Source organism: Oncorhynchus mykiss, chromosome 14 (genome assembly GCF_057628025.1).
Source record: "Oncorhynchus mykiss isolate SJ-2025 chromosome 14, ASM5762802v1, whole genome shotgun sequence".
Lineage (NCBI taxonomy): Eukaryota > Metazoa > Chordata > Actinopteri > Salmoniformes > Salmonidae > Oncorhynchus > Oncorhynchus mykiss.
The window spans coordinates 7002047-7020000 of NC_143035.1; the positions used below are offsets into that span (position 1 = coordinate 7002047).

The 17954-nt window shown below is 43.6% G+C and overlaps 2 protein-coding genes across 6 annotated transcripts; both read left to right on the plus strand.

Moving 5' to 3' along the window:
* The first annotated feature begins 338 nt into the window (after positions 1-338).
* Positions 339-3986, plus strand: LOC110488638 (uncharacterized). Of its 4 annotated transcripts, none has more exons than XM_021560934.3 (5): positions 339-566; positions 1116-1469; positions 1613-1752; positions 1939-1999; positions 2092-3986. In XM_021560934.3, the coding sequence occupies exons 2-5, from the start codon at positions 1193-1195 to the stop codon at positions 3393-3395; spliced, it is 1782 nt and encodes a 593-aa protein (XP_021416609.2). In that variant the 5' UTR covers positions 339-566; positions 1116-1192; the 3' UTR covers positions 3396-3986. The 4 variants fall into 4 exon arrangements, with proteins under 4 accessions (XP_021416609.2, XP_021416611.2, XP_090054346.1 ...); XM_021560936.3 differs by having other exon boundaries at positions 1942-1999; XM_090198220.1 differs by having other exon boundaries at positions 373-438; positions 1942-1999.
* A 4884-nt stretch (positions 3987-8870) lies between these two features.
* Positions 8871-11934, plus strand: LOC110488643 (uncharacterized). Of its 2 annotated transcripts, none has more exons than XM_021560948.3 (4): positions 8871-9929; positions 10024-10148; positions 10307-10451; positions 10627-11934. In XM_021560948.3, the coding sequence occupies exons 1-4, from the start codon at positions 9632-9634 to the stop codon at positions 11415-11417; spliced, it is 1359 nt and encodes a 452-aa protein (XP_021416623.2). In that variant the 5' UTR covers positions 8871-9631; the 3' UTR covers positions 11418-11934. The 2 variants fall into 2 exon arrangements, with proteins under 2 accessions (XP_021416623.2, XP_021416624.2); XM_021560949.3 differs by having other exon boundaries at positions 8937-9929; positions 10331-10451.
* The last annotated feature ends 6020 nt before the right edge of the window (positions 11935-17954 follow it).

A 17954-nucleotide genomic window follows, 5' to 3' on the forward strand; every position in this document is an offset into this window, starting at 1 on the left:
CCTAGATCTGTGTCACACAGGTAAAGGGCTGTCCATTTTTGGTTGTGCCAGAGCTAGGACCTATTTAGCAGGAATAATGGTTTAATGCAGACCACAATGTTGATACCTGCCATTGGACAGTGCTGGTGTTATGAGACTGATGGTTTCTTGACACAGAGGATTTGTTTACATAACGGGTTAGGATAATTCACACGGCAAGTTAGGAAAATTGTTAGGCTTAGACACAACGCTACAGTTGTCAACAACCATTATCCCCGGCAAACAAGCCACAGACCAATGGCGAGCATCAATGGGTGTCAACTTGATAACAAGAAACGCCTATATCAGAAAACGCCCCTAATTGCGGTCTGCCAACGCAACATCGAAATCCCTAGGTAAAATCGCGAGGATAGGTCGCCGACTGGAGAAAGTCCACATGGAAAAATGGTGGCTACTCGAGTAGGTTTTGCATTACAGCGGACAGTTCAACAAAAGTAAATATTGATATTGCAGTCTACATACGTTGAAGATACACACAACGACAAAGTCAACGGAGTCCGTTGTTTTAGGGACCGCTGTTTTTGCAGGTTTGTGTTGTCCGTTATAGCCATCAATGTGACGAAGTCTTCGCTGCCATGTTTACTTTTCGCGCGAGGATCCTCCTCTAACTGCATATTCCAGCATGTTGTGTTGAACTTGCTCGTCTGTAAGCAATGCATAAAGCTTTGTGAATGATGGCAACCTTATAAACCGTATACCATGCAAGTATAGAGGTATTCTATACAGTTAACTAGATAGCTAGCGATTGTGACATGGCATCTTACATCGTTTATGCTAGTTAGCCCACTGTCTTTATCGGGGTCGAGTAAGTTACTTGAATGTTACATAAAAAGTATCAAGTTTGTAGCAAGATGACAAAAACATCCCATTACTAGCACCTGCAGCAAGACCGCTTTGATCACTAGTCGACTATTACTCAGCATCTGTCTTTTTTAGTTTGAAACAGCTTTATCTACCGATTTTATTTGGTTAAATAAACAACCCAAATACTTTCCCTTACCTTGGATACATTACAGTGTTGGTCTACTGCATGTAACTAACTATACCGCCTTGACATGATTCTTCTTTATTGACAGTTGAGCTTCCAGCTGGTGCAGCTGGGTGACTTCACACGGACCTGAGTCAGGTGGAGGCGGAGCCACTTAAACCAGAAATGTCGGAGAAGGTGCAGAAGGCCTTCAGGGTGCAGCTGTCCTCTGTCATGGAATCCCTGCTCACAGCTGCCGTGTGTGAGATTACCAAGATCTTTGAGGGCAGTCTGAATGAGCAGCAGGAGGAGTTGACACAGAAAGGAGACGAGATCTCTGCATTGATGGAGAAGCTGAAGCAGACAGAGAGGAGGTTGAAGGAGGGAGCAAAAGGAGGAGAGGACCCGGACAATACCTCTGGACAAACAATCTCTTCCGTGACGGCAATTTCTGAGATGGAAGGTAAGTTGATAATGCATAGACAAATAGCAACATAATTTCAGGGCTTGTGGACTGTGTAGATATGCATGTTTTCTCTCCCAGTTGGTGTCAGCTGAGCTCTATTATGTTTCTCATTAAATTTTTACCTTTGGGTTTCTGTGCAGTATCCGATTGGTGCGAGCCTCTTCAGTCAGAAGATAACTTAATTCCGCCCTCAAAGATCAAAAAGGAAAATGAGTGGTCATGTGTGGACCTGCGACCACTGAGTGTGTCTCTATGGCGCATCCCTAACATCAAAATAGAGGTCAGTGACCGGTCCGGTGTAGGAAAACTGAATCAGTCAGAATGTAGCCAATGGGCTGAACACAATAAGTGGCTTCTGTTTAGAATTAGGTTAAATGTCTGCTTTATTAGTAGTTTGGTGGTGTAATTGGTTGCGATCAGAGACTGATGATATTCTTATCATATTCATTATGAGTCTGTGTTTTAGCAGGCTGAAGATTTTGATAACCACCTGCTGACGGCCCTAGCCAGGAGTCCTCCACGAAAAGGTAAGAGTAAATCATCCTTGGCCCTCGTAATTGTAATTCGGCTCCTGGTGCAGGGCATCACTGACTCCACTCTTTTTGCTCCTCTTTTGCAGGGTTGGCTGCAGAGTGGTTGTTAAACAGACGGCTAAGAGACTTACCTGAACTGAGTGCGACCGGGTCAGGGTACGGTCATGTTTCAGTGGGACGCGGCCGGGGCCAGGGGCTGAGGAAGACCCATGGTCGTCTGCTGCACATGTTCGAACAAGAAAACCCGGAACCCCAGAGCAACCCGGAACCCCAGAGCAACAACGTATCAAACAACAATGTCTTAAGTCACCACACAAGACAAGGAAAAGATAGTGACTTACAAAACAAACACGGTGAGGGGAGTCATGGGAAAATGAGTGACATAGTGAAGAAGGTAGGAAGGAGAAGAAAGCATTTCAAAATGGAACCCGATGCGGATGGACAAGCGGTAATCAGTGGAACTGACAAGAGTTTCAGATGCAAATACTGTGGGAAGGGCTTTGGCCGTGAGTTTGGTCTTTCTGTGCACATGAGGTCTCATAAAAAGGTGAAAATCAAGGGGACATACAAATGCCCTAAGTGTCCCAAAAAGTTTCAGTACCCAAGTGCTCTTAGTGTGCACACGCGGGACATCCATGAGAAGAGCATACCTTGCTCCAGCGTCAAAGAAATTACAGACACAGTCCAGCACAAAGTGAAACCCCTCTCCCCCAGCAGAGCCACGCCTACTTCCTGTGACAACAAACCTCTCTCTGCCAGCAAGGATAAACCTCTCTCCCCGAAAGACAAACGTGTGTCCCCAAACAATAAAGCTGACACACCCAAAGAAAGCGGCACACATCCAAAAGTGTTTTCTTGTTACGTTTGCCATAAGAAATACAGGTCTGCACATTCCCTGCGGGACCATGTGCGTATTCACACAGGTGAGAGGCCATACCCTTGTAACCAGTGTGGACAGAGGTTCCGTATAAAGCAGTTCCTGATATTACACTTGCGTAAAGCCCATGTGGATGTGTACGGGGGTGAGGAGAGCAGCGGAGACCTCTCCTGGACTGCACCTATTGAGGAACCCATGGCAAACGGTGCAGAGCAGCAACCTGCCATCAAGTCAAAAGGCAAAGATGATCGACGAGTAAACCTCAAACGGAAGCAAATGACAGAAACAGACGGCCTGTTCCAATGCACAGTGTGTAAAATGCTGCTAAATTCACAGATTAGCCTCGTTCAACACTTCCGCATCCATACAGTTGAGAAACCACTGAGCTGCGAAGTGTGGCAAAACATTCCGCTCCCATCCCGTCTTGATCAGCCACTGGAGGTCCACCCACCCGGGAAAGAAGTACTGGTGCCTGAAGTGTGTGAAGCAATTACAGACAATGGCAGAACTTAAGACATTTGCAACAAGTTCACCAGTTCAAGAAACCGAACCCGCTGTCCTCGCTGTAGCGGGACTTTCCACAACAGTAATTACCTTTTAGGATCCACTATGAAACTGTCCTTGCCTGAGTATTCAGTAGGGCCGGGGGTCAACTCCAATTACATTCAGGAGATACATTTGTTACCATTTTGTAATCATTGACTGAGGGAAAAAGGAATTGACCCCAACCCTGGTGCCCCGTGAACTAACATGATGCTGAGAGAGGATGAAGAAAGAGAACTCAACTTGATATGGTGATCAGTCAGTTGTCTTGTGCGCAGCAGGTTCTCAGCTGATCACTTTTTTTTTTAAAGTCCATGCTAGACGTTTATGACGATTTTTATTTTAAAAGTCTTGGGGGTTTTTGTTTTCTGTTTTTGTTCCATGTAAATGTATGTCTTGATTTATATTCTGTATTATGACAAATGTAACATTCATTGTACTGTATATTCCCCCTGTTAAGAAAGTCACAGGGCAGAGAAGACCCATGTTTATCTCTTCTGATAATATACATTTGCTCCAACTGCTTTTTTTAAAAACAAATAAAATCGGACATTACCGGAAGTTGGCATCTTTTTAATAAGGCATTCAAAATGCATACTCCAATTACGTTTGTCAATGATTATCAAGATTCTTAGTGACCTTTTTATGAATTACAATGATTTTTTTAAAGTGGTGATTTACTTTATTTAAGTAGGCAAGTCAGTTAAGAACACATTCTTATTGACGGCCTGGCAAACGGCCTATGGAGATGGAGGCTGGGATTCAGAATAAAAATGATTTCAATAATAAATATAGGACAAAACACACATCACGGCAGGAGTGTCCACAGTGGACTTCATCACCTTTAGAGTATATCTTACAATCAGGTTGATTGTGTGGGCAAGACATGGATGATGGGTCCATTTTAACATTTCCATGTCTTTGGTTATGTTAGCTGCATTGTTGCTAACACAACAGACCACTTTTCCATCTACTTGCCATTATCTGACCACTCTCAACAGTTCTTCTGACAAGTTCTCTGAGGTGTGTCTGTCGCTGAACTCAAAGCAGTCCAGAAGATAACTAGAAAAATCTTAAATGAAGTGACATGTAACCAACATGTAAGAAGTGGTTGCCGTTGATGTCCAGCAGTCAGTGGTAAGGCAAACTGCAGTAGCTTTTTGGACTCTTTCCCACACTGAAGCCTGTGTGCTCTCGTACAGTTGTGGAATAAGTGATTTTGAAAGGGTTTTCCTGCTTGGAATTGTGTACATTGGATTTAGACTATTGCTATAATTTCTAAAACCTCTGTCCTCCACGATCGAAAATGGCTGGAAATTGGTGGCAATCATTTTAGCCAATGCAATATCAATGTGGCCTTGTTTTTCTACAGACATAGACTTTGGCATAAACTGGTCCATAAGAAGCCTGCGTTGCTGTGGGTCGCGGAGGTGGCCTACTTGACTGAGTGGATACATCTCCACGTGTGGAGGTGCTGGCTCCACCACTATCACTAGCAGGCCTGCTAGTTTCTGGAAGCTCCGCTACAGCTAGCTTCACAGTTGAGTGCATAGTTCGAATATGCCGGAGTAGCTTGTGAGTAGAACCAGCTTTATATGAGATTTTGTTTTGGCAAATTCTACACTGCTCTAACATTGTCTACATTATTAAAATGCATCCAAATGCTACTGTGCTTCTTACTCATTTTCCAGCTGTTGTTTTCACAGTTGTCCTTCCTCTCTCCTCGACTGCTAAGTGTGTGACTGTGAGTGTGTTGGCTCGGCCCTCCCTCACGCATCTTTGGTTAATTGGTTGACACTGCGTGTTGTGGTGGTTCATTTCTTTACTATCAAATAAGGAGAGACAAACTTATCACACAGGTCAGAGTTATACTTAAACAAAATCTTTAATAAGAGCTTTGCAAGAGCAATGACTTTCAACGATTCACCATTTCTAATGATCCGTTGAGAGTGATAAAACAAATGTACAAAGGTATTTTATAGCCAAGATACACCCCTTTCAATCTTCATGACGAACAACAGATACATAGAATGTTCACAAGGTTAAGACTCCAAACTGGAACCATCTCTTCCTGGTACGGTATAGAGCAGAAGCATTACTCATGTTCTCTGGAATGCTCTTTAGGTTTTACCACCCAAATACATCGTAAATCTCCTCTGTCAGTGTTATCTCATAGAGGCCCATCCTCAGTAGAACACACACCCAATAGTTAACTCTATTCTGTCGAATAAAACAACCATTATAATGCAATACAGGCATTATAACATAATCTTGCAATTTCCCTGACAGTGTCTGATTGACAGGAACAACAGGTGAGGCTGTTAGTCTGAGCAGACAGTCTGAACGAATGTGTGAGCTTGAGCATTTAGGCCTATATTATTTTATTTATTTTTTTGTTCTTTGAATTAGTTAATTCTAGTCATTTAAATATTTTGGTTATTCATATCTTAATTTTTTATTTATTTTAATAAATAGCTTTGGCTCTTCTGATATGCGAGCCGGCTCCTAATGTTCACCTACAAGAGCTGGCTCTTAGAGCCGACTCGTTCGCGACCGACCCATCACTAGGACAGACTGTGTTTGTTCCCACACTCTCTGTTGGTTACATGGACTTTTGGACTCCCATCCTATTCTAACCACCTCTCGCTGGCTTTGTATTCATGTTACCTGATGAAATTGCTGTACAATATGATCTTGTTGTCATCTGATGCACATTCAGATGTCATAAATCAGCACTGCAGAGCTCTCCCTATTCCCTGTCGTGCCTTGATTGTATTACTGTTGATGATATCGGGAAATGTGCATGTACACCCTGGCCCATCTACTGTAGCTAGCCCCAATTCTGACTTGTGCTCTGATATCTGTTTCACTGATTTCTGCTCTTATAAATGCCTGGGTGTTCTGCACGTTAACACTAGAAGTTTATTACCTAAAATTGATCAATTGAAAGTGTGGGTTCACAGCTTCAATCCAGATGTGTTGGTCATTACTGAGACGTGGTTAAGAAAGACTTTCTGGCTATAACCTTTTTCGTCAAGACAGATCTTCCGAAGGTAGGGGAGTGGCAGTCTTTACCAAGGATCACCTTCAGTGCTCGGTTGTCTCCACAAAGTCTGTCCCCAAACAATTTGATTTGCTGGTTTTAAGCATTAAACTTTCAAATAGCTTTTCATTGACTATTGCTGGGTGTTATCGTCCTCCATCAGCACCAGCCTGTACCCTACCTGCCCTAAGCTCTCTCCTGGCTCCTTACACTAAGTCTGAATTTGTCCTGCTAGGTGACCTGAATTGGGACATGCGTAAACCACCTGACCAAGTCCTAAAGCAATGGGACTCCCTAAATCTTTCTCAGATTATTACCAATCCCACAAGGTATGACTCCAAACACCCAGAAAGGACTACTCTCCTTGATGTTATCCTCATAAATAATCCTGATAGGTATCAGTCTGGTGTTTTCTTTAATGACCTTAATGATCACTGTTTTACAGCTTATGTTCATAGTGGCTGCTCAATGAAATTACCTGTCCTGATTTGTCATAGACACTTGCTAAAAAAAACTTTAATGAGCGAGCCTTCCCTCTTGACTTGGCCTCTGTAAATTGGTACAGCATCAGCTTGATCCCAGCTTGATCTGTCGAAGATGTTTGAACCTTCTTTTTGATATTTTCAGTGGTATTGTTAACATGTCCCCATAAATAAAATGTAAATTAAAACAGGTTCAGCCCCTGGTTTGACCGTGATCTGGCAGAGTTACTCCATCTCAAGAATTGCATTTGGTCGAAATGCTCAGCACACGCATACTCAGGCTGACTGGCTCTCGTTCAGGCAAATGAGAAATAAGTGCACTCAGGCTATCCGGAAGGCCAAAGTTAGTTACTTTAAGGAGCAGTTCTCTCTCTGTGGGTCTAAATGTTGAAGCGGTTTCTTGAGTCAACGGATGCCATCATCTCTACCATGGCCATTGTCAATGCACCTGTTGATGTTCTGACCCAAGATTAATGGGAGGTGGTGGAGGAGGTGTGCAGAGTCCTGGAACCCTTTGAGCAGATCACTGTGGAGATTAGTGGAGAGAGGTACAGTAAGCAGTTATTACTACATCATTATTTAATCCAGTATTATATATGTGTATGAGCAGTAGATGAGAATGTAGTATCAGTAGACAAAACATGAACCTGAACTAATAAGTTACTGTTCTCTCTTTTCAACTATGTGACAGCCTCAAAAATGATACTCCTGTGTAAGGAAGGGCCTGCAGCGAATCACAGCCAGCCTCCAGAGAGAAGCAAATGTAACCACAGGACATGTGACAGAGTTGATGGACACCATATGTTCATCAATGGACAGAAAGTTCCACAGAATGGAATATAATCACGTACTATCAGAAACCGCTGCACTTGACCCCAGGTTTAAGAAGTTATCCTTCAGTGATGCCAGAGAGATTGATTAGGCTCTTCAAAGAATAACCTCAGCAGCAGGGAGGGACAGCCCCGGCAGTCAGCTGGCTCAGGCACCAGGGCAACATGAAGAAGAGGGAGCAGAAGCACCAGCAGTAGTGCCACAAACGTCTGCTCTTTGGATGCTGTTTGATGAGCGAGCAACTGGGGATGCAGCACGAAGGAACCCCTCAGCAGATGCCATAATGGAGGTCCGATCCTATTTGGAGGTGGAAGAGCTGGTGGAAGAACAAGGCCTCTGTCTACCCACGGCTTACTAAAGTCATGACAGGGAGACTGCATAGTGGCCACATCCGTTCCCATCTGAGAGGGTCTTCTCCGAAAACGGGACAAATAATTACTGAGAGAAGAAACCGCATCAGCCCCTCAAGTCAGGCAGCTTGCATTTCTGAATGCAAATCTCTCATAAAAGCAAAATATGGTCAGCGTTATTGTGTGCTGCTGGTTATAACATGGCAATAAAGAAGAGAGAGAAAAGAGGGACCAGTTTAATGTTTTAAGTGGGATGCTGCAGATTTGCACATTGTTATGTTTTTTTGTTGATGTGTTGCAATATTCTATTATGTTGTTCAGATTGTATTCATTTTGAATTGTTAGATATATATGCACTTTGTTTAGATACATTCAAAAGTTATACTTTTATAATTTTATTCGCTTTATTTAATGTAATAATTTAATTCGAATTTAACACCAATCATAGTCAAACAAATTGTTTGACTTGAGAAATACACCTTTTTTTTTTTTAAGAACCGTTTGGGAGCCAAAAGAGACGGATCTATTTGGTGAGCTGAGCCGGAATGCTCATCTGTAGTCCCACGGTTGGGTAAACAAGAAGGTTTGTGATTGCACAAACATTGACAGTAAAAACCTCAATAACAAATATGAAATGTTCCCCGTTTGCTTGGACATGAACTATTTCAAGCCATTGGATCTTCAGGTTGATGAGTCGTTTCTGTTTTGTCAATGTGCAGTATCGCTCCACGCTCTGGTCACATCTGGTTCCACTGCTATCCTTCTCCCATCACTCGTTTAATGAACTGCGAGAAACTGAAGTCACGCTATCGCGATACTGAGAATCAACATGGCTTGCTTCCATAGATTTCGCTAGCCATTTTAGTCAATAGAAAAATTCTAAATTCTGCAAATTTGAGTTGTCCACTCAAATTCCAAATGACTCGGCTACTACAGCAAGCACTGTAGCTACATGCAGACGTTGCTCTTACAGGTTTAAGACATCTCTGTTAACAAGCTAGCTAGATAACGTTAGCTGACCCTCACATCCAGAGCTAGCCTTGTTTAGCCATCCTACGTTAGCTTGATTCGCCTGGTTGCAGTCTTCACAGTGCTTGTTTTGTGGTTAGTGTCATCTTTTATTATTAGCATGTAGGCTGGATGTTAGTGGTCTAAGTTAGCTGTCTAACGAGAAGAGATTCCTGACGGGTGTTGGCTACTTGGCTATGTAGCTAACGTTGGCTAGTTGGTTATGCTTCAGACTGGCTCAGAACGAGATTATCGTGGCGGAGAAGAGACAGACGCAGGTTGACTCCCACATCACTGTATGTCAGAGGGTCAAATCTTTCTAAAATACTGCTGCGTGACCACCTCCCCTTAACCACCCGCCTGGGTAACACACCCCACCTGATTGACAGCACAGAAGTCCTCCTCTCATTGAGTCTCGGTGTAACCATCTGCCCTATCTATCTACCCCTGGCTCCTCCAGAGCAGGGGGTAAGGGACGCCACTGTCGCCACGATGCTGGACTCTGTGAGGAATGCTTTCCACGCCCAGCTAGCCACCGTTATGGACTCTCTTCTGGCGGCGGCGGTGTGTGAGATCGCCAAGATCTTCGAGAGCAGTCTGTGTGAGCAGCAGGAAGAGCTGATGCAGAGAGGAGAGGAGATCACAGCCCTGAGGGGTAGGCTGGAACGGGCAGAGAGGAGGCTGAAGAAGGAAGGAGATGGAGAAGATGGCCTACTGGATGTGATAGAAGGACCAGCAAGGAAAATAGGAGGAGATGACAGCCCAAGGGAGCAGTCTGAACCTAGACCTGGTAAGAGAATCAGATGTGTCTCTTGTATTGATTTTAGGAACATTTCTTTTGAAACTAACACTAAACTACTGTCTGTCCTGCTCCGTCTGTGTAGGTTCAAGCTGGGAGTCGGATGCCGCCTCTGAGACCCCCCCACTGGTCCAAGACAGGGGGTGTAAGGAGCCGCTCAGGATGAAAAAGGAGGAGACAGAGCTGGAGAGGACTTCCGTCAAAGAAGAGGTCAGTCACAGTCATTCTCTAACATGATAAGAATGTCTGCCTTGCAGTCTTGTTACTGAGATTGTTGAGTTGTATTTTCAAAGATGAACTAATTCAAATGCTTTTAACACTGCAATGATGCTAACCCCCACATTCACTTTTTTACTTTCTTCCTTCAGCTTAAACATTGCCCTCTTCCACAGTTTGGGGAGTCCCACCCTGCCCCTGTGGAGGGGAAGGGACAAGGGCCAGGGGGGAGCTCTGCTGCTGGGAGCCAGAGGCTGGGAGACCCCCTGTCTGACACACCAGGGACCAAGGCAAAGTGTAAGGACTTTTAACCTTTAACCTATCAATCCGCACATTTGTGCTTTAGATCAAGTGAACCTCTGTTGCATTGGGCTTGTGTCTGCAAACATAGAGTAATTATAGATTTGGTTTGTATGTTTTGTCTTCCGTTCTTGATGTTTCTCTAAATATTTCTGTTCCTATGTCTTGCTAGTATCCCATTGGGAGGGAGACCATAGACCTCTTCAAAGCCAGAGCTCCACTTCCTTCTTTCAAGAACCCCGGGTTGGACATTTTTCCCCCAGACCTGACCACAGGTCTCCTGGGCTTGACCCCTGGGCGAGTGGGGTTCCTCTAGACCTTCAGGATCCTAGCTTCCTGGACCACAGCCCAGACCAGGTACTAGAGCAGAGAGAGCCCCGACAGTCACAGGACCAAACCAACCAATCCCAGAGAGGCCTGAGACCAAGAGACGACAGAGGGAGGGGCCTAGTTAATCAGAACCGCTGGTCATTGGCTTCCAAGGACCCAATCAGACCACACCCCAACACACACACACACGCTCACAAACATGCACACGGTCACGCACACACACTTAGTGGGGCAAGACCCTACACCTGCCCGTACTGCGGTAAGAGCTTCAGCTACCCATCCCACCAGCGTAGGCACCTGCTGCGCCACACAGGTGTGCGGATGTACCCCTGCTTGGTATGCGACAAGAGCTTCCTGACTCCATCGGAGCTCACAGTGCACACCCGCGTCCACACAGGGGAGAGGCCGTTTGGCTGCACCCAGTGTGGGAAGCGTTTTGCCCGCAGCGGGAATCTCCGGGCCCACCAGAGAGATGTCCACCTGGGGAAGAGACCCTTCGTCTGCCAGGAGTGTGGCAAGCGGTTCGCCCACAGGGGCAACCTGAGGGTGCACCACCAGAGGGTACACCCGGACCTGCCATACCATGAGGATGAGTATGACCAGGATGGCATCGCTCTCCCCTCTACTGGGTAAAGGGTCAGGATTACAGGGTCAAATTCAGTAGGAGTTAATGGGAGAATATATTTTAAGATGGAAAATGAGTGTTCCTATTTGGCGTTTTTGTCTTACGTGAATTAAGCCTGCCCTGGAACTCTCTTTGCATTTTGAACGAATGTGCCGTAGGAATGACTTTACCCGTCGAGAGACAATGTTGAAGAGACAGGAAATTGAGAGGCAGAGAAAGAAAAGCAGCACTCCCTACAAAGAGGAAGAGGGGGTATTTCTAAGTGTTACATCATTTCAAAGGATGGCTTACCGGAGGTTGTTTTTATACTGAGAGAAACGGTGCTTCGTTTTCCTTTTAGCCTTTAGTTACTGTACATGGTTGTGTATGTTAGCAACAGTGATGCAAGTACACGCTGATTATGTATCATATGATGGCATACATAACGTTCCCTATTTTGTCTCAATGTTGTTCATCCTCTGTGTACTGTTCATATAAAGTAATTAACCATAATAAAACAAGGTGTATTTATGGTCAATCTTAAAATGATGATACAGTATCTTATTTCTGAGTATGCTTTCTTTGGTCCTTTAAGGTCAGGATATTTGTCAAAGGGAGAGAGGAAAAGCAGGAAGAAGATACAGTATTGTTTTCTGGGTACGTGCAGTACCATTGATTGCCACCAGAGAGCATTCTTACTGCTGTATTCTCCATTGTAAATGCATAGAAATCGAATCAAAATGTATTTGTCACATGCGCTGAATACAACAGACCTTACCATGAAATGCTTACTTACGAGCCCCCAACAATGTGTTTTAAAAAAGTAAGTAAGAACAATTTGCTCAACTAAAGGAAAAATAGTAATAATAAAATAACATTAACTAGGCTGTATACAACGTTTACTGATACTGAGTCAATGTGCAGGGGTACCGGTTAGTCAAGGCAATATGTCATATGTATGTACGTAAGGGTAAAGTGACTATATACAAATACTGATCAGAGCGTAGCAGCAGCGTGTGTGAATGTACAGTAAAAGTCAAAAGTTTGGACACACCTTTTCATTCCAGGGTTTTTCTTTATTTTTTACTTTTGTCTACATTGTAGAATTAAAGGGAAGACATCAAAACTATGAAATGACACATGGAATCATGTAGTAACCAAAAAAGTGTTAAACAAATCAAAGTAGATTTTCAATTTGAGATTCTTCAAAGTAGCCACCCTTTGCCTTGATGACAGCTTTGTCATGCACATTCTTGGCATTCTCTCAACCAGCTCCATGAGGCATTCACCAGGAATGCATTTCAATTAACAGGTATGCCTTGTTAAAAGTTCATTTGTGGAATTTCTTTCCTCCTTAATGCGTTTGAGCCAATCAGTTGTGTTGTCACAAGGTAGTAGTGGCATACAGAAGATAGCCCTATTTGGTAAAATACCAAGTCCATATTATGGCTAGAACAGCTCAAATAAGCAAAGAGAAATGACAGTCCGTCATTACCTTCAGACATGGTCAGTCAATACGGAAGATGTCAGGAACTTTGAAAGTTTCTTCAAATGCAGTTGCAAAAACCATCAAGCGCTGTGATGAAACTGTCTCATGAGGACCGCCACAGGAAAGGAAGACCCAGAGTTACCTCTGCTGCAGAGGATAAGTTCATTAGAGTTACCAGCCTCAGAAATATCAGCCCAAATAAATGCGTCACAGAGTTCAAGTAACAGACACATCTTAACATCAACTGTTCAGAGGAGACTGTGTTAATCAGGCCTTCATGGTCGAATTGCTGCAAAGAAACCACTACCAAAGGACACCAATAATAAGAAGAGACTTGCTTGGGCCAAGAAACACGAGCAATGGACTTTAGACCGGTGGAAATCTATCCTTTGGTCTGATGAGTCGAAATTTACGATTTTTCGTTCCAACCGCCATGTCTTTTTGAGACGGAAGTAGGTGAATGGATGATCTCCACATGTGTGATTCCCACCTGTGGTGGAAAAAGTACCCAATTTTACACTTGAGTAAAAGTAAAGATACCTTAAAAGAAAATGACTCAAGTAGAAGTCACCTAGTGAAATACTACTTGAGTAAAAGTATTTGGTTTTAAATGTACTTAAGTATCAAAAGTTAAAGTATAAATAATTTAAAATGTATTATTTTAAGCAAACCAGACAACACCATTTTCCATTTTTTTTTTTTTTTTTACAGATAGTCAGGGGCACAAAATTCCCAAACGCAGCATTTGTGTTTCGTGAGTCTTCCAGATCAGAGGCAGTAAGGATGACCAGGGAGGTTCTCTTGATAAGTACGTCAATTAGACCGTTTTCCTGTCTTGCTAAGCATCCAAAATGCAAAGAGTACAGGGAAAATGTAAGGAGTAAAAAGTACATTATTTTCTTTAGGAATGTAGTGAAGTAAAAGTAGTCAAAAATATAAATAGTAAAGTACACATACACCAAAAAACAACTTAAGTAGTACTTCAAAGTATTTTTTACTTAAGTACTTTACACCACTGGTTCCCACCGTGAAGCATGGAGCAGGATGTGTGATAGGATGGGGGTGCTTTGCTGCTGACACGGTCTGTGATGTATTTAAGCCTTGATTTGTTCATTGCATAGAGATCGAGGACTAGTGCCCAAGAGACCGTTTTTAGCATGGCCAGCACCATTGAGCACTTTCACCATTTTGAAGTAGTCAACTAGGTGGGACTTCCTATGGGTTAGGTAGGATCACATAATTCTATCCAGTTCACCAGGAGGGATCAGCCAATTAATTATACTCATGAGCAAACATTCCATATCGACAGGTGGCAGTAAATCGCCAACCTTGACTTTATACTTTTACAAACAAAACACTTCAGGTGGCAGTATGCACCCTTTCAGTTTGTTTGCCAACTTATACAAATATTAGAAGAAAATGTACTACTTTAAAATGGAGATGGCCTCAATGGTGCTATCCGTGCTCTCACAGATGCCCTAATGTCCCAGATACAATGATGCAATGTCTATCTAAGTCTATGGTTCATTGAAACATTACATTATCTGACTCCCCCGTGGAGCTCTCCCCTCGCCAAGGTCACCAGGCTCTCTCTGGGGTTGAACTTTTCCATTACAGACCTCCGACCCACTGCAATGTGTTCCATTAAAGACCACTGACCCAAGGCTTTAGTGTTGTAGTGTTATACCAATCTCTCAGCCCCCCAAATAGACCACATAGAGAGAAAGGGAGAGGGAACATGTAACAGGAAGCACTATCTATGGTGTGTGTATCAATGGAACGCTATCAATGAGTGTTGGATATTTGTGTACACTGGGTGTAAGTTAGGTCCACAGGTGATGTGTGTGTACACTGAGAGGGGGGGATCATCTTGTCATCCGTGTTTGTGTTTGTGGGGACTAGAAAGAGTGGAATCAGACAGACACAGATAGATTTAGGGCATAAAATGTGTTAAGGGGAGGGTCGCAAAGGCTTTGCTGTGTTTTTCTGTTTGTATATTTTGGTGTATTCAATCCCCTTTCAGCCCTTGTGAGCATAAGCAGCTTTGCACCCAGGGAGAGGAAACAAATGAACATTTAATCAGACAGATTGTGTGGTTGTGTGTGTGTTGGGAATGACATCACCCAAGTATTATCAGACATTTGTATGACCTAAATGTGGTGGCTCTCAGAGTCAATGAACTTCAGAATCTGGGAATGTCCTTAATTGTAAATGTAATGTCAATTTCCGTTGTTATTGATATATTTCGACGAGGAATCTAACTATAATGCCATGTTTTCATTGATGTTGCATTTCATTTTCGGCCTCGGCTGCTTGTTAAATATTCCGTTGCCTCTCCTCTGCACAAGGTTCCATTCCATCACAATCTCCACTTAGGAGTAAAATGATCCACCCCTCAAAAATGTCAGATGGAAGCAATAAAAAAAAGAAGAAGTTTTTCCACAAATTTATGGAATCAATCTAATTATCGCTCCTCTGATGTGTATGTGGTTGTTGGGTGTCTGTGTACCGTACACACGTTCCTGTGTGTGTGTGTGTGTGTGTGTGTGTGTGTACGTGCACACGTGTGGGTGATTGTACATGTGTGTGTGTGTGTGACTTAACAGTGGGGGTTAGGGGTTTAGTGTCGCGTAGGGCTGCTCATAATCTACTCTAACGTCTGGTCCCCAGGGGCCATATTTTCATTTAGGTTGCCATTACTGACGGTACTGAGTCCTGCTTTAGGAGATTACAGTGCTGTCTGTAGCTGAAGGCAGCGACGTTTTCCCATCTACCAGACTATACTCAAGCACTCACTTGATGTGCTAACAGTGTTAGCGGAGGCTGGTTTAAAACGTTCATCTCTGGCCTTTATCTTGTAAGCCCCTTTGGGTCTGTGGAAATGTGGATTTTGACACTGTTTTTGAATCCCGAACCATTGGAGATCATTTGCTATCACTGCATTGTACATAGAGCATTCTAGATCTGGTCACACTTTATTTGGGTAGTCCGGGCAGTCCCCTAAAGGTGCTCTACAAATGGTCCTACGATCAACAAACTATCTGTTGATAAAGTAACTGCTTTAGGGAAGGATGGGGAGACAGGAGGGATTAGAGGAAGAGTCAGTGAACAGACTGGTGTTGGAACCAGTCCAGAGGAACACTGGCAAAGTTCAAACCTCCACTGTCAGATGTAAACCTCAACATGAATCCACTGTTCTTACGAAATAAATAGAAGATGTGATGGGATGGGATGACTTGATGGTGAACTGTTGTTTCATGAATCACTGACGATTCATTAGAATCTCACATGGCAAAAAAAAAACATTTATTTATAGACACTTAGTCTACAGATTCTGATGAACCCCAATTTGTATTATTTACAGTGCTTGCTCGACAAATTAACTTAGTCACAGAAAGCACACAGCATGATGATAGGGCTAGCACTATTATCATGGATACCAAACGATCCAATCAGAGAGCCTGATGGTTGTGAGCGACTGTCTGTTCCCGGTGACCCCGGTGCTCTTCCCTTTCCCCTCCTCCAACCCCCACTCTGGAACACTCTGCTCTGCTCAGACACATAGTTGCCTAGCAACCCGCAGAGGGAGGAGCCACTCTGAAAACATAGAAACTCAGAACACCGGGAGAATAAACTCCCACTCCATCCCGGCATCCCTCTCCCAAAACGAAAATTGGATGCAAATTCATTGTAATTCCATCTATGTTTCTCTCAAAGGGGGAAATACACTACACACCAACCTCGTCAGTCCGGTCTCAGCCCTTTCATACACACTGGGTCCATGTTAGACATTTTTCTAAATCGCATAGACATTCTGTAATTTATTCTAAATGCAATTACATGACAAATCCACAGTTGTTTGCAGATAGTGCTAGAATGCTCAAGATATTTAGATTATAGATCTAGGGTAACATTTTATTTGGATAGTCTGTAGAGCATCTACCTATAACCTATCTACAAACTATTAGTACAATTTCAATTAACTATCTTCTAACCCTAACCTTAACCTGTATCATAACCTTAAACGTACCCCTTGCCCTAACCTTAACCCTTATTCTGAACCGAACCCTAACCTTAACCTTCGGGAGGATGTGCCCCGTAGTTTGGGACACCGTGGCTGCATCTCAATGGTCTTGCTCGGTAGGTCTATGTCCTCCTTGTGGTTTTACAGAAGTGTTTTAATACGTCTTATTTACACACTTTATTCAAATATTTATGAAATACATATTGTTATATTTGGCAGCACTTATTTGTTTTTCCTTCTCCGCCAACCCCTTTCGATGCGTGGAACGGATGTGGGCGGGGCTAGGTCTACATGAAGGTGCTAACTTTTAAAAACTCACAAAAGCTCTGACGAAGGACGTGAGGCCGATACGTTAAGCTTATTAAAGATCAGTGATACTATCAAGAGCAGTGTGGAGTTTCCTTTTCCCGTCATCTCAATGGTCTAAAATGTCTGCCTAGCCCTTGTCTCCTTCCCTTAATCTGTACTAACATGAACGAACTGGACAGGTGGAAGTGAATTCCCGGTAGGTATAGTCCCACCGTGGTGCTGTCACCTTCTCTGCCTTTGCAGATCAGTGCAGATGAAGGGGAGAGGAGGCTTGGAGAGGAAGCCACATTAGACTATTGAGATACGCCCGGTGCCTTGGGTCCAACCTAGTGGCTCTGCTTCCAGCATCGCCAAGGCAACAGGCTCAGTCTGTGGCCAAGCCTTCACGGCTGAGTGGTCGGCGGCACCGCGGGATACGAGCCCAGGGTCTGTCCCTCTCATCTGCACACATGCAGGGCCAGGGTCAGGGATGGCAGCCCGTGAAGGACACTGCGCTGGAGCGGATGATGATGGAGCAGATGATGATGGCGCTGGACTGTGGTGTGTGGGTAAGATGTAAAAAGGTGTGTTTGTGTATATGAACAATACCAGTCAAAAGTTTGGACACAGCTACTCATTCAAGGGCTTTTGTTTATTTTACCATTTTCTACAATAATAGTGAAGACATCAAAACTATGAAATAACACATATGGAATAATGTAGTAACCAAAAAAGTGTCAAACAAATCAAAATATATTTTATATT

Excerpts from the sequence above, each read along its gene's own strand:
- LOC110488638 (XM_021560934.3), top strand. The coding sequence starts at position 1,193 with ATGTCGGAGAAGGTGCAGAAGGCCTTCAGGGTGCAGCTGTCCTCTGTC. Across the intron at positions 1,470-1,612 it reads GGCAATTTCTGAGATGGAAG|TATCCGATTGGTGCGAGCCT; the intron begins GTAAGTTGATAA and ends GTTTCTGTGCAG. Across the intron at positions 2,000-2,091 it reads CAGGAGTCCTCCACGAAAAG|GGTTGGCTGCAGAGTGGTTG; the intron begins GTAAGAGTAAAT and ends CCTCTTTTGCAG.
- LOC110488643 (XM_021560948.3), top strand. The coding sequence starts at position 9,632 with ATGCTGGACTCTGTGAGGAATGCTTTCCACGCCCAGCTAGCCACCGTT. Across the intron at positions 9,930-10,023 it reads GCAGTCTGAACCTAGACCTG|GTTCAAGCTGGGAGTCGGAT; the intron begins GTAAGAGAATCA and ends CCGTCTGTGTAG. Across the intron at positions 10,149-10,306 it reads GGACTTCCGTCAAAGAAGAG|CTTAAACATTGCCCTCTTCC; the intron begins GTCAGTCACAGT and ends TTCTTCCTTCAG.